At 43.9% G+C, this 14,154-nt stretch overlaps 1 protein-coding gene across 1 annotated transcript in view; it reads left to right on the top strand.

Annotated features, from left to right (window-relative positions):
* rsu1 (Ras suppressor protein 1) overlaps positions 1 to 13,235 on the top strand; it is a 59,006-nt gene extending 45,771 nt beyond the window's left edge. The window contains exon 9 of the mRNA XM_080489373.1: positions 12,122 to 13,235. Within this exon, the coding sequence (XP_080345499.1) occupies positions 12,122 to 12,224 (103 nt within the window). The 3' untranslated portion in view covers positions 12,225 to 13,235. The remainder of the gene's footprint in view (positions 1 to 12,121) is intronic.
* The last annotated feature ends 919 nt before the right edge of the window (positions 13,236 to 14,154 follow it).

The following is a 14,154-nucleotide window of genomic DNA, read 5'->3' as shown; positions in this document are numbered from 1 at the left end:
GCAAAGAAGCTCTCTGGTCCCCTGGAAACCCTCGGTTTCCTTTCCTTTACAAACCATCTTTCTCACAGGAGAGGTGAGAAGACGTGACGTAGTACGCAGTGCATTCTGGGTCGTAAAGAAACCACGATAACCGCGCCAATCAGAAGAATTAGACGCAGAAAGAAAAAGTCGGAAAATCCCTCATGGCCAGACGTGGAGTCGTGAGGAAGAATTAGTAAAAAAGGCACTTATTGATATCTGGTCTGAAGTGCTATATAGCACTATATAGCACTATATAGCACTATATAGCACTATATCAAATACAACCGCGCTATATAGTTCTATATAGCACTATATAGTGCTATATAGTGCTATAAAGCACTATATAGTGCTATATAGTGCTATATAGCACTATATAGCACTATATCAAATACAACCGCGCTATATAGTTCTATATAGCACTATATAGCACTATATAGTGCTATATAGCGCGGTTGTTTGTGGCTACACATTAGCCATGAGCTAACGAGTGTAGCCACCACATGCTAAAGCTGCGGGACCAATCAATGAGCCATGTGTCTCTTCAGCGTTTGTTTCAGGTGACAGCGCCTCCAAACCAGCAGCTGATGTATTTGCGGGACATTTCCCAGGCAGGTGATCCCGTCTCAAAAGTGAATGTGAACGCCGCCTGAACCCAAATGAAGGGGGGGAAATTCTCGGCTCCCCTCCCTCCCAAGTCCCAGACTATTCAAGTGTGAAAGGTTCCCAAATGCGTTTTGGCACCATGAGGCCTCCGATTTATGTCCCTGGACAAAAAAAGACTTCACTATGACTTTTATTGATGTTTGCAGCAAAGATTTGTGACATTGGCTTCATTGATGGATAAAGGTAAATGAACACGTCCTGGTGTAGGAACTTACTGTAGGGCTGCACAGTGTCAGCTGAACAAAGGACCTTCACTCTGTAGTATAGACTCTTCTTTCTAGTTAAAGGAGTGGGTGACCTGATGTGATGTGCGGTCTGGACTGTAGACTGGAGTCCTGAAACGCCACAAGGTAAACGGTCATTTCAGAAAGGTTGGATGTTTACACAGCAACGATTTGAAAACAATGTCTGTTTACAGGGAACAGCAGGAACACTGACAACGTTGGTGCTGTTGTTAGTTTTAAAAACTACCAAGTTGGATTGTTATTATGGTGACTGTCAAAATAAAACTACCAAGTTGGATTGTTATTTTGGTGACTGTCAAAATAAAACTACTACTAGTCCAGGAGAAAATGGAGAGCGAGTCATGACACCATGAAAGAAACGTTGTTCTGATTGTCTCTACTGAGCATGTGCAGAAGGCCTGTCCACCATGGCGGTGGTGTACACACCCAGTCGCAGTATTTCTTTGAGCTCCAGCGTTTCCAGGAAGTATCATTGTTGCATCTTTACACTGAAACTGAGTCAGAAGGTTTTCAAAAAGTTCCATCTTGGGAGGGGAAAGTTCAGAAAGTTGTGTTTTCAGTGGCTCTGAACATTGTTGTTGTGTAAAGGGACACGCAACACAGCAAAATGTTGTGTTTTCACTTGAAATGGTTGCCGTGGAAACACTGCAGGAAGGTTCCAGCAGTTCAGAGCGTCTGGTGTTGCTCTATACGTAGCCTTCACAAAAAGTTATTAAAACACTTTTTTCTTCCTTAAATTGTGTTGTAAATCAAACCATATTTAAAGGGTTTCTTATCTCACACGTTTAACTTGAAGAAAGTTTAATAGTTCACTGAGTAAAAAGTGTCTCCTGCCTGACATGTTGCTAAGGTAACAGACAGGACGGCTCCTGATGGAATGTATTTGGTGTAAAATGACTGTTTGGTTGTAAAATGTGCGAGTTTGTAAAGAAAGGGTCTTCACAGAATCCACTTGTATTCCTGGAGTTACTCTTCATAATTCCACATCAATAATAATTATAATTTCAAACGTTTCTGGATACAGAATTGAGTATATAGTTTTTATTATGTGAAACCTGAGACTGGTTTGAACATAGAAACATAAACATGCCAACCAACGTGGCCGATGTTTTGTTGATTCTTTTTGGGGTCTGATTTTACTGGCTGTATATAAATAGTTATACAGTAATACTGCTGACACAGCACAAAGGTTTCTAAATATTGATCATGAAAGAGCTTTTCTGCCTTTGGCTGTCCTGGATCATAGCAAGGAAGGTTCCTCTTCTTATCTGGTCCCAGGCTCAGTCCGTCCTCAGCCCCCTCCCATCGTCCTCCTGCTCTATTGTCTCTGCTTGGACAGGAAACCACTAAATTGGTTGGCAGAGCTGCTGAAGATGAGGTGGCTGCAGGAGGAAGCCCCGTCAGATCAATGGCCTTTGGCCTCCTGCACATTTATCACACACACTTTCACATATTTTTAAAGAACTTTTTTCACACACATCCACACATATGGGCAAAGGAGAGCAAGCATTAACTTTTCTTGTCTTTGCGCACCAAAGCGTGGGTGAATGCCCAACTTCTCTGTGATTAATTAAGCCGTGTGGAATAGCAGAACTCCATAAAGACGTCATCAGGAATCTGAATCTATTCGCCTCTCCTCTGCATTTAATTGGCTTTAACAGTTCATCAGCAGAGCCACACACACACACACACACACACACACACACACACACACACACACACACACACACACACACACACACACACACACACACACACACACACACACCTTTCTAGTAAATGGGAAATCTTTATTTTGATTCGTAGCAAGAAATGTTAACGGTTGGTTTTACTTGTAGAAATGCTTAATGAAATGGTTTTCTCACTGTATGTGTGTGTGTGTGTGTGTGTGTGTGTGTGTGTGTGTGTGTGTGTGTGTGTGTGTGTGTGTGTGTGTGTGTGTGTGTGTGTGTGTGTTCCGGGGTTCTGGCCTCTCCAGCACTCAGCAGCCTCTGGGACCACATGTCTGCTGTTGGTCTTTACGCTGTCATGGATTTCTGCTGAGAGTCAGGCTGCAGGAAGCTTTCACTAGTTTCACATTTTACACTGATGTGGAGGCTGGAGTGATGAAGAGGAGAAGAGAGCAGGTTGATGCTGCATTGAAGAATAAAATGTACATATGCTTGTATGAATGTCTGCACAATAAATCAGTTAAATTAGAGGATTCCAGGAGTTTGGTTGTACTGGGGCCTGAAGAGAAGAGTTTTCTGAGGACGGTACAGAGAGCAGCGGCAGAGGGGTACTGGGTTCACTAATCTTTGGTTCAGAACATAATAAACTGTTGTCAGTTATCTTTAATAGGAACCTATAATAAACGCAGCATTTTAAAGTAAACTAACACAATTTAGGAAACTAAGACAAATTGTGACCGAGTGAGAAACATTCTGGTGCACTTTGACCTCCCTCCATGAGCAGTGTGAATGTCGCTCTCATCATCTGTTGGGCTGCGTTAGTCCTCTCGTTTCACTTTGATAGAATCTTCTCTTCATGACACGGTGACTGATCAGTCCCTGTGTACTTGTCTTCTTCCCTATAGATCCTTCTTCCTTCCTCTCATCAATCACAGCTGTCCAGCCTCCATTATGCTCCATTATCCAGTTCAGCTTGTTATGACGGCACCAAGTGTGCTGCTCTGGTCACTTATTGACTCAATGAATAATCACTTTTCTTAAGACTTGCACGGTCTTACAGTTCTGGTCTCAGTTTGTTTGCTGCCAATTTACTTACAGCTACAAATATCTTTGAAATAGACTTTTAAATGTTAAATAGTTTTAAAACTTGAAACGGTATTTTCATGGAAGTAACCAAGCAATGAGACAAAGGCAGGATATGTTTGTGTGATACCATATGATGTCGGAATATAAAGTGTGTGTGTGTGTGTGTGTGTGTGTGTGTGTGTGTGTGTGTGTGTGTGTGTGTGTGTGTGTGTGTGTGTGTGTGTGTGTGTGTGTGTGTGTGTGTGTGTGTGTGTGTGTGTGTGTGTGTGTGTGTGTGTGTGTGTGTGTGTGTGTGATGGGGGTGAATGGCTGTAATAACCTCTAACCACTGGTGGATGAGTTGGGATCCTCATCCAAGATGGCAGCTGTGATGCGGTTTCAAACAGCCAAAATGGCGGCCCGGTTACGCTCTGCGGAGCAACGTTGCCGTGGCGATAGGGAGACGCTTTCTGAGGTCACATAACGACCGGACGACGCCGTCAGTCCAGTTCTGAGTCGGAGTTCTAACTGGATGTCGGAACATGCAGTTAGAACTCTGGTGATCTGTCGTTAGCGGCACAAGTTAGCGGTTCGGGTGCTAAATGTGGCTATGTGTGTGAGCTTATCTGGAGAAGATAAGACGAGCGGCAGCGCGTATGAATGGTGTTAATGAAAGAGAGAGAGTAAGAGAAGGAGAGAGGAGTTCTGGCGAGGTTCTGCTAACACCAGAGTCCAGCAGTTATCAACAGGAGCTGGGTCAGCGGCTCAGACCGTCTCAGCTTCTGTTAGCTACAGGATAGCTCCTGGACGCTCGTGCGCGTACGGTGGTTTGCATAGATGGCTAGCTACGCGCGGCACAAACTGCTTGGAGACGGAGGAGGGGGTCAGCATCCCAGAGTCTCACAAGCACCAAATAAACACACAGCGATATCAACGGAACCGCCTCTTACTGGTCAGAAGGTGGGTGGAACCAGAAAATCCTTTGATTTGCGGCCGCGGGCAGGTCTTTAGTGTCCCGGGGACAGGGGGGTCCACATAACGCACTGTGAGTACCCTGGCACTCCTTGTGTCGGTGCAGAAGCGAGCTTCAGGTTAGCAGGCACGGGGAAGCTGGAGGGGAAGGAAGTTGGCTTGCAGCTGTGTGGGTCCCGCTGAAGACAAAGAAAAGACAACAAAAGTACGTCCCACGGCTTCTCCAGCTCGTCCTGCAAGTTGGAAGTGTTCCGGCCCAGTCTGCTTGAGTCCACACCCTTTGTGTCCCCATACGAAGTTCTTCATCTGGATCAACGGGAGTCCGTCCTGGAGACGGTTAGATTTTTGCGGGTTGGACGTTTATAGTGGTGCGTCATGGTCCGACCCCTGGTGTGGTCAGGCTGCGTCTCAGCCAATCTCCTTGTGCTGGTCTCAGGGTTCCAGACCATGGGTGTGGCGGAGTGAGTGGATCCCCCTGGTGGTGAGCTGCAGGGATGCAGCTTCCGAGGGAGTCACGTGACCAATGGCAAATTTTTCCAGTGGACCCCCCCCCCCCCCTCCTTTGTCCAGAGGGGTGAGCATGGAGGCCAGGCCCAACACTCATTTGTTGGTTAGTTTAACTCTGCTCTGTCCAACATGCAGTTTTTTTCTCATACTTGATAGTAAATGAAGCACCGGCTGGTTGTTTACAGTTATCAACTCTTTGTAAATAGTTTTTACTGTCCAACCCTTTTCTGCATATATATTTATTACCCATTTGCCTTGTATATGATATTTCCCTTGTGCATTTTTGTATTTACTTATTTCACTTTTTTTTTTTTATGTGATATTTTACTTCTCTAGTCTATTAATATCCTCTTCTATTTCATGCGGAGCAACTGTAAAGAATTTCACTGTGGGATTAATAAAGTCGTCCTGCACAATGGAGCAGTGGTTCGATCTGTCATCTCTGGGTTAGTGCTGCTCAGTCTAACAGGAGAACATCTGCCAGATTAGACAGAACATCTTTGGGTGGAGGCTCAGGGGTTCCAGTCGTAATGCCTGAGCTCCACCCACTGACTCAGTCTGATCGGGCTCATTTGATGGTGCAATAGGAGGGACATCATTCCAAGATGCATCTGAGAAGAGTTCAGGAGGTCCTGATGGTGAGGGACTGTCTGTCTCAGTCTGTCCTCCACACTAAACCAAGTACCAGCATTAGTACTGTGTTTGCTGAGAACCTCAGAGAAGAACCATTGTCTGGCCCTTTCTAATTCTAGCTTCTACATGCCAAGCCTTTCTTTGGACATGTCCTAATGAAGGTGGAGCTTAGATTGTCTTTTCTGGGCCTTAACCAGTGTCTTCTTCCTCCATGGAGCTGTCCTCCTATCACACACTACTTTAGCTCTGACTGGCGCTATGGGATCAATGATGGTTCTAACTTTAGAGCTGAAGTTCTCTACAAGGTTCTTGATAGAAGCTGCAGCAGAGCTGCATGCTAGAGAACGTCTGGCTGAAGACACGCCGTGTCTTTTCATCAATGGGACCTTTTCTGATAAGCGCTGTTGTCCTTGTCCTGCTGTCAGCTGAGACGGAGACTTTAAATGAGACAAGGTCCTGGTCAGAGACACACACATCTTTCACCAGAACCCCAGCAATGTTTGGACGAGAATGACCAAAGACAGGGAGGCCAGTCACACGTTCAAGGTCCATCTGGGTCTTCCAGACGTATGGAGGCTTACTAATGCCCAAAAGAGAGAATACACTTTTGTTTCCTCGTCGTCATAAAACTGATTCCAGAAAGGATTTTTTCTTGATTGCAAGCTGTAGTTGTTAATGCCACCGCCGGGTTCCCCCACAGAGTCGAGGCTTCCCAAAATCATACTTCTTTTATTTGAATAAACCAAAACCCAGCCTGTCCTCCGCCTGTCCCCCCGAGTGTCTGGAAGGCTCGTCCTCTATGGGCAGAGAGGTGAGGCAGCACACCTGATTCCCATCAGGGGCTTGATCACCTCTCTGCCACACAAACCCATTAATAAATAGCACAATCAGCTGTGACATCACAACTCTGCCATTACTGATCATGTAGCAGTGGGATTCTGTGTGTAGGCACACCTGGAGACCTGGAGACCTGGAGACCTGGAGACCTGGACACCTGGAGAATGAATACTTCACTATTACAGGATAAATCCTTTAAAACATCGCGAGGAGAAGATTTGAAAACCTTTTTTGAATTGAACATTGGCTGTAGAGAAGAAACTGCAACTGTGTGGGAGCAAATGTCCAGCATGTCCCAGAGGGACATTGATAGCACGTACTATCAAAAGACAAAAGACAGCCTCATTAAAATAAAAAAATTGGAGAGTGAAATTATAGCAAGGAAAATAAACTATCTGAGATTTTCTCTGAATTACAGTATCAGGAACTTTGCAAACTAAAATTTCAGTTGCATGACATTTATAATAAAAAGGTAGAAGATCTCATGTGTAGATTAAAAAACTAATTTTACCACATTGGGCAAAAAACTGGGAAATTATTGGCACAAAAAGGAAAAGAAAAGGATTTTGCAAAGACTATTTCAGTTATTAGACAGGATGACAAATTGGTAACCTCAGCTGAAGAGATCAATTATGTGTTCCAACAGTATTATAAGAATCTATACACAACAGCAATATCCTGCAGTAGTATTCAAGAAGAGCAAGAAAGGTATTTCTCTAATATTGACATACCTAAACTTGGATCTAACCGAGCAGAGGAGTTGGACTCACCAGTGTCTGAGGGCCCATTAAGAAAAGCAGTTCTATTAATGAAAGCTGTGAAATCCCTGGGCTGGGACGGATGTCCAGCGGAGTATTCTAAGGAGTACATAGATACCAATCCTACACAAGGTTTCTAAGGAAGATTAGAGAAGGTCTGTGTTCCACCAACATTCAATGAAGCCTTAAAGGGGACATGTCCTAGAAAAGTCCCTTTCTAATGGTTTTACAGTACTACTCGTCCCCATACCTGGAGGGACGGACAGAAGTGAAGACAGTCTGTCCTCTCTCTCTCTAAAGTGTGTTGCTCCAATGAGCGAGTCAGAAATCAAACCCTGTGTAGCGTCACCAGGGTTTTTTAGGTCGACCCTCCCTTTGACCCGCCCACAGCCAGGCTGCTCCGCCTGGGCTGCGTTCTCCTTCACCTCCGTCACCTGCTTCACCTGCTTCACCTGCTTCACCTCCTCTCCTTCACCTGCTTCACCTGCTTCACCTCCTTCACCTGCTTCACCTGCTTCACCTCCTTCACCTCCTTCACCTGCTTCACCTGCTTCACCTGCTTCACCTCCTTCACCTGCTTCACCTGCTTCACCTCCTTCACCTCCTTCACCTGCTTCACCTCCTTCACCTGCTTCACCTGCTTCACCTGCTTCACCTCCTTCACCTGCTTCACCTGCTTCACCTCCTTCACCTCCTTCACCTGCTTCACCTCCTTCACCTGCTTCACCTCCTTCACCTGCTTCACCTCCTTCACCTGCTTCACCTGCTTCACCTGCTTCACCTCCTTCACCTCCTTCACCTGCTTCACCTGCTTCACCTCCTTCACCTGCTTCACCTGCTTCACCTGCTTCCGTCAGCTGCAGGTAATACGATACGAGCAGAACACGCCAGATGCACCATTATTAATTGTATCAAGGAGCAGAGGAGGCGATTCTTACTGCCTTGCTCTGAGCCTGTGAGGACCCACGTCCTGGAGTGACGCAGTGACGTAGCTCCCACTGGCTCTGGTGGAAAAAGAACCGGTTCTTTGGCGGAGCTCATTTAAGAACTGGCTCTAAACTAGAACCTGGTTCTTGTTGGTGGAAAAGCCCTAAAAGAGAATTTATTGAGAATGGTGTTGCCTGGTGTATGAAGACGAGGTTTGTAGCCGAGGACATCAGACATTCAAAGCAGTGATGAGACGGAACAAAGGAAAGGTTCCGTCCATCTGTATCCTGCTGTGATTGGTTCCTGGTTAGGGGGCGGTGCAGCCAGACACAGCGCACGCCTCAGACACATCGCCACGACAAAGGAAAGGTTCATTTCAACTATTGTTGCAGTATTTTGAAAAGGTATTAGACTAGTACAGATGTGTGTAACTGGTAGGGGGTTAATAAACAGATGTTTAGACCAGATTACAGCGCTGGATGAAGACTGAAGGAATCCTTGTGGGATGATAGATTTGACATGATTTGCTCCCTCAAGTACACGTTAAGTACACGTTAAGACATTTCAGCTCCCTCAAGTACACGTTAAGTACACGTTAAGACATTTCAGCTCCCTCAAGTACACGTTAAGTACACGTTAAGACATTTCAGCTCCCTCAAGTACACGTTAAGTACACGTTAAGACATTTCAGCTCCCTCAAGTACACGTTAAGTACACGTTAAGACATTTCAGCTCCCTCAAGTACACGTTAAGTACACGTTAAGACATTTCAGCTCCCTCAAGTACACGTTAAGTACACGTTAAGACATTTCAGCTCCCTCAAGTACACGTTAAGTACACGTTAAGATATTTCAGCTGCCTCAAGTACACGTTAAGACATTTCAGCTCCCTCAAGTACACGTTAAGTACACGTTAAGACATTTCAGCTCCCTCAAGTACACGTTAAGTACACGTTAAGGTATTTCAGCTCCCTCAAGTACACGTTAAGACATTTCAGCTCCCTCAAGTACACGTTAAGTACACGTTAAGATATTTCAGCTCCCTCAAGTACACGTTAAGTACACGTTAAGACATTTCAGCTGCCTCAAGTACACGTTAAGACATTTCAGCTCCCTCAAGTACACGTTAAGTACACGTTAAGATATTTCAGCTCCCTCAAGTACACGTTAAGACATTTCAGCTCCCTCAAGTACACGTTAAGTACACGTTAAGATATTTCAGCTCCCTCAAGTACACGTTAAGTACACGTTTAGACATTTCAGCTCCCTCAAGTACACGTTAAGACATTTCAGCTCCCTCAAGTACACGTTAAGTACACGTTAAGACATTTCAGCTCCTCAAGTACACGTTAAGACATTTCAGCTCCCTCAAGTACACGTTAAGTACACGTTAAGACATTTCAGCTCCCTCAAGTACACGTTAAGACATTTCAGCTGCCTCAAGTACACGTTAAGTACACGTTAAGTACACGTTAAGACATTTCAGCTCCCTCAAGTACACATTAAGTACACGTTAAGACATTTCAGCTCCTCAAGTACACGTTAAGACATTTCAGCTCCCTCAAGTACACGTTAAGACATTTCAGCTCCCTCAAGTACACGTTAAGTACACGTTAAGATATTTCAGCTCCCTCAAGTACACGTTTAGACATTTCAGCTCCCTCAAGTACACGTTAAGTACACGTTAAGACATTTCAGCTCGCTCAAGTACACGTTAAGTACACGTTTAGACATTTCAGCTCCCTCAAGTACACGTTAAGTACACGTTAAGACATTTCAGCTCCTCAAGTACACGTTAAGACATTTCAGCTCCCTCAAGTACACGTTAAGTACACGTTAAGACATTTCAGCTCCCTCAAGTACACGTTAAGACATTTCAGCTGCCTCAAGTACACGTTAAGTACACGTTAAGTACACGTTAAGATATTTCAGCTCCTCAAGTACACGTTAAGTACACGTTAAGTACACATTAAGACATTTCAGCTCCTCAAGTACACATTAAGTACACGTTAAGACATTTCAGCTCCCTCAAGTACACGTTAAGTACACGTTAAGACATTTCAGCACCTCAAGTACACGTTAAGTACACGTTAAGACATTTCAGCTCCCTCAAGTACACGTTAAGACATTTCAGCTCCCTCAAGTACACGTTTAGACATTTCAGCTCCCTCAAGTACACGTTAAGACATTTCAGCTCCCTCAAGTACACGTTTAGACATTTCAGCTCCCTCAAGTACACGTTAAGACATTTCAGCTCCCTCAAGTACACGTTTAGACATTTCAGCTCCCTCAAGTACACATTAAGTACACGTTAAGACATTTCAGCTCCCTCAAGTACACGTTAAGTACACGTTAAGACATTTCAGCTCCCTCAAGTACACGTTAAGTACACGTTAAGACATTTCAGCTCCCTCAAGTACACATTAAGTACACGTTAAGACATTTCAGCTCCCTCAAGTACACGTTAAGTACACGTTAAGACATTTCAGCTCCCTCAAGTACACGTTAAGACATTTCAGCTCCCTCAAGTACACATTAAGTACACGTTAAGACATTTCAGCTCCCTCAAGTACACATTAAGTACACGTTAAGACATTTCAGCTCCCTCAAGTACACGTTAAGTACACGTTAAGACATTTCAGCTCCCTCAAGTACACGTTAAGTACACGTTAAGACATTTCAGCTCCCTCAAGTACACGTTAAGTACACGTTAAGACATTTCAGCTCCCTCAAGTACACGTTAAGTACACGTTAAGACATTTCAGCTCCCTCAAGTACACATTAAGTACACGTTAAGACATTTCAGCTCCCTCAAGTACACGTTAAGTACACGTTAAGACATTTCAGCTCCCTCAAGTACACGTTAAGTACACATTAAGACATTTCAGCTCCCTCAAGTACACGTTAAGTACACGTTAAGATATTTCAGTTGGCAACAACGAAGCCGGCATGGCTACAACCTGTCAAATGTCTGGATCCTGGCTGCTCCCACCAACTCCCAGTGGATTGGCATCATTGAATTCCCAGTCCAGAGTGATGACAGGGGAAGAAGGAAGAACGGAGAAATCAGGACACTTGAAGACATTTTCCCTCTGTGGATTTGAGTTGAACTTGAAGGACAGATGAATACACTGTCCATGGCTTCCTGAGTGTCCACTGTCACGCAGTGAGGGAAATAGCTTGTCATACCTGAGAAGAGGACATTTGACATTATGTCAATGTTTGGGTGGACCTGGGACTGTCCAGCCCAGGGGCCGCAGGTCAGAGGGACTCAGATTTCCACAATAAAACTGTAATGGGACACTTTATAGCCGAGGGCAGACCTGGGACACTGCTCCACACTATTTCCTTTGTATTGCTGTGATTATAGGTCTGCCTGTGGTACTCGTTGTAAGGGTGTGTTTTCATCTTTGTACTCGTAACCCCCCCGGATATTACAGTATATTATTACAGTTTTGGTCATGTCATAAGTTTACAACTTTTTAAGAAATATTCCAATTGTGAAAGCGTTGGACCTGCACTCTGACTGAAGTCTGGGTTTTGTTAGTTGACATGTATTTAGCTGCACGTGTGTGATTTCATCACAAAAACAACCAACAGCACCCGCCAGTGGCCCAACATGAGAATGACACCATTTTCAAAACGTTGCCATGTGAACGCAAAACTTTTCTGAAACGAAGCATAAGAGCGATGAAACGTGGCGTAAACGAGTCCTGTGTCGCGTGACGAAGGTTTGAATCTGCGTTCTGGTACATCTGCAGTCCTGTTGGACAGCTTTTCCACCTGTGTGACGTTAAGGTTTGTCTTCTGTCTTCTGTCTTCAGTTTGTATGGGAGACACATGCAGGCCAACCCAGAACCTCCCAAAAAGAGCAACGACAAGACTAAGAAGATCAGCCGCAAACCTCTGGCTGCCAAGAACAAGTGAGCAGAAACAACCAGCACTGCATTCGCCGCTTTCTTTATCTATCTTTTACACTGAGATGTATTAAGTGTGTTTTTACAAATTCACTGGTTGGAGTCATTCGCTTCTATGAATTGAAGAGGAAGATGTTGGTCATGTGTTGATAAGTTAAACTGATTCCTCTGTGTGCGGTTGGTCTGAAACAGCAAATAAAGGTCCAGTTTATTTATGAACACAAATCAGAAGAAAGACAGAATAATAAAGATTTGCTGTAGAGCCCATCCATTTCTAATATTTACACTTTATTTCACATGCTGCTGCTTTCTTCCTGTCTGCTGAGTCAGCAGTATTCTGAGCATCATCACACATCACTGTCCACTTTATGAGGAACGCCTGACTTTTACCATCAGGTATTTTAAATGTGTCACAAATTGAACGACGTGAGGAAATGTGCATGTATTTCTACTAAAATATAAATATGAGACTGATTATTTCATTTCATGAGGCTGATTAACAAAATCTTCATCTTCTGTATGTTGTTAGGAACGTTTAAGATTCATGATGTTTTAATACAAAGAGTTTGATGTTCTTGCTCTGAATGTTTTGTAAACCACCAGAGTGTGTCGCTTCTTCCTTTAATTCAAACTGCAGGATGTTGTTACAGGAGAGCCGTGGCTCCGCCTGTTCGGATCAGAAGATCTGAAGTTTTTGGCAGATATCATAGTACTTTTTCTGTGTTTTACTAACTAAAGCAGTGCCTTGCTGTTCTATAGGACCACTCAATGAAGCATTAGGAATGTGTACTCCTCTTTTTGAACAAATACACATCAAATACATTATATTCCATCATATTTAAGAAGTGTTTGACCTGAGTAAGTTCACTGCAGGCTTTCCAAGAGATGTTTCCTTGTGCACACACACATTTATCTTTCCATCTCATCCATTTCAATATGTATCACAATATATTGCATTTTATTTTCTTATGCTGCCTGGGTGAAGGTCATCCTGAATACACAATAAAGAAAGTTGAATTTGTTCACCTTCAATGAAAATGCTTTCCTGAAGACGTTCACACCGAGGAGAAGTGAAGAAATATTCTGAACCACCTCAGCTAAACAAACAACAAACAAACACACAAACACACAAACAAACACACAAACAAACAACAAACAAACAACAAACAAACACACAAACAAACACACAAACAAACAGGATTCAAAACAGTGGAAACGATATTCTGATGTATCGATCGTCTGTGTTCACTCGTTTAACCAGCATTAAACATGACCGTGTGTGTGTGTGTGTGTGTGTGTGTGTGTGTGTGTGTGTGTGTGTGTGTGTGTGTGTGTGTGTGTGTGTGTGTGTGTGTGTGTGTGTGTGTGTGTGTGTGTGTGTGTGTGTGTGTGTGTGTGTGTGTGTGTGTGTGTGTGTGTGTGTGTGTGTGTGTGTGTGTGAGTTTGTGTGTTTTAAACCACGGACACTATTCCTGAGTTTTCCTCCAGTTCTTCTAATCTTATGAGCAAACTAAACAATATTGAAAAATGGATTATCTTGTGGTGTTTTGCTGGCACACACACACACACACACACACACACACACACACACACACACACACACACACACACACACACACACACACACACACACACACACACAGCTATCCTAAACTGGGAGTAAACGACCAACAATTTTCCATTTGAAGCACATTAACTAGAGTCGTGTCTGTAGATAAGATGATCTGTAACTTATTGTGAGGCAGGAGGATCAAACTGTCTAAATATAGAACATTCAACAACCTGGAGAGAACTTCAGCCTGCCTGCTGATAGAAAACGACAGATACACCACCACCAACATCACCACCAACATCACCACCACCACCACCACCAACATCATCACCACCAACATCACCACCACCAACAACAACAATAATAAATGAATATTTCCCAAAACAAA

This window comes from Lipophrys pholis (assembly GCF_963383615.2).
Source record: "Lipophrys pholis genome assembly, chromosome: 20".
Taxonomy (NCBI): Eukaryota; Metazoa; Chordata; class Actinopteri; order Blenniiformes; family Blenniidae; genus Lipophrys; species Lipophrys pholis.
Note: the sequence above shows the minus strand (reverse complement) of the source record. Positions and strands in the feature narration are given on the sequence as shown.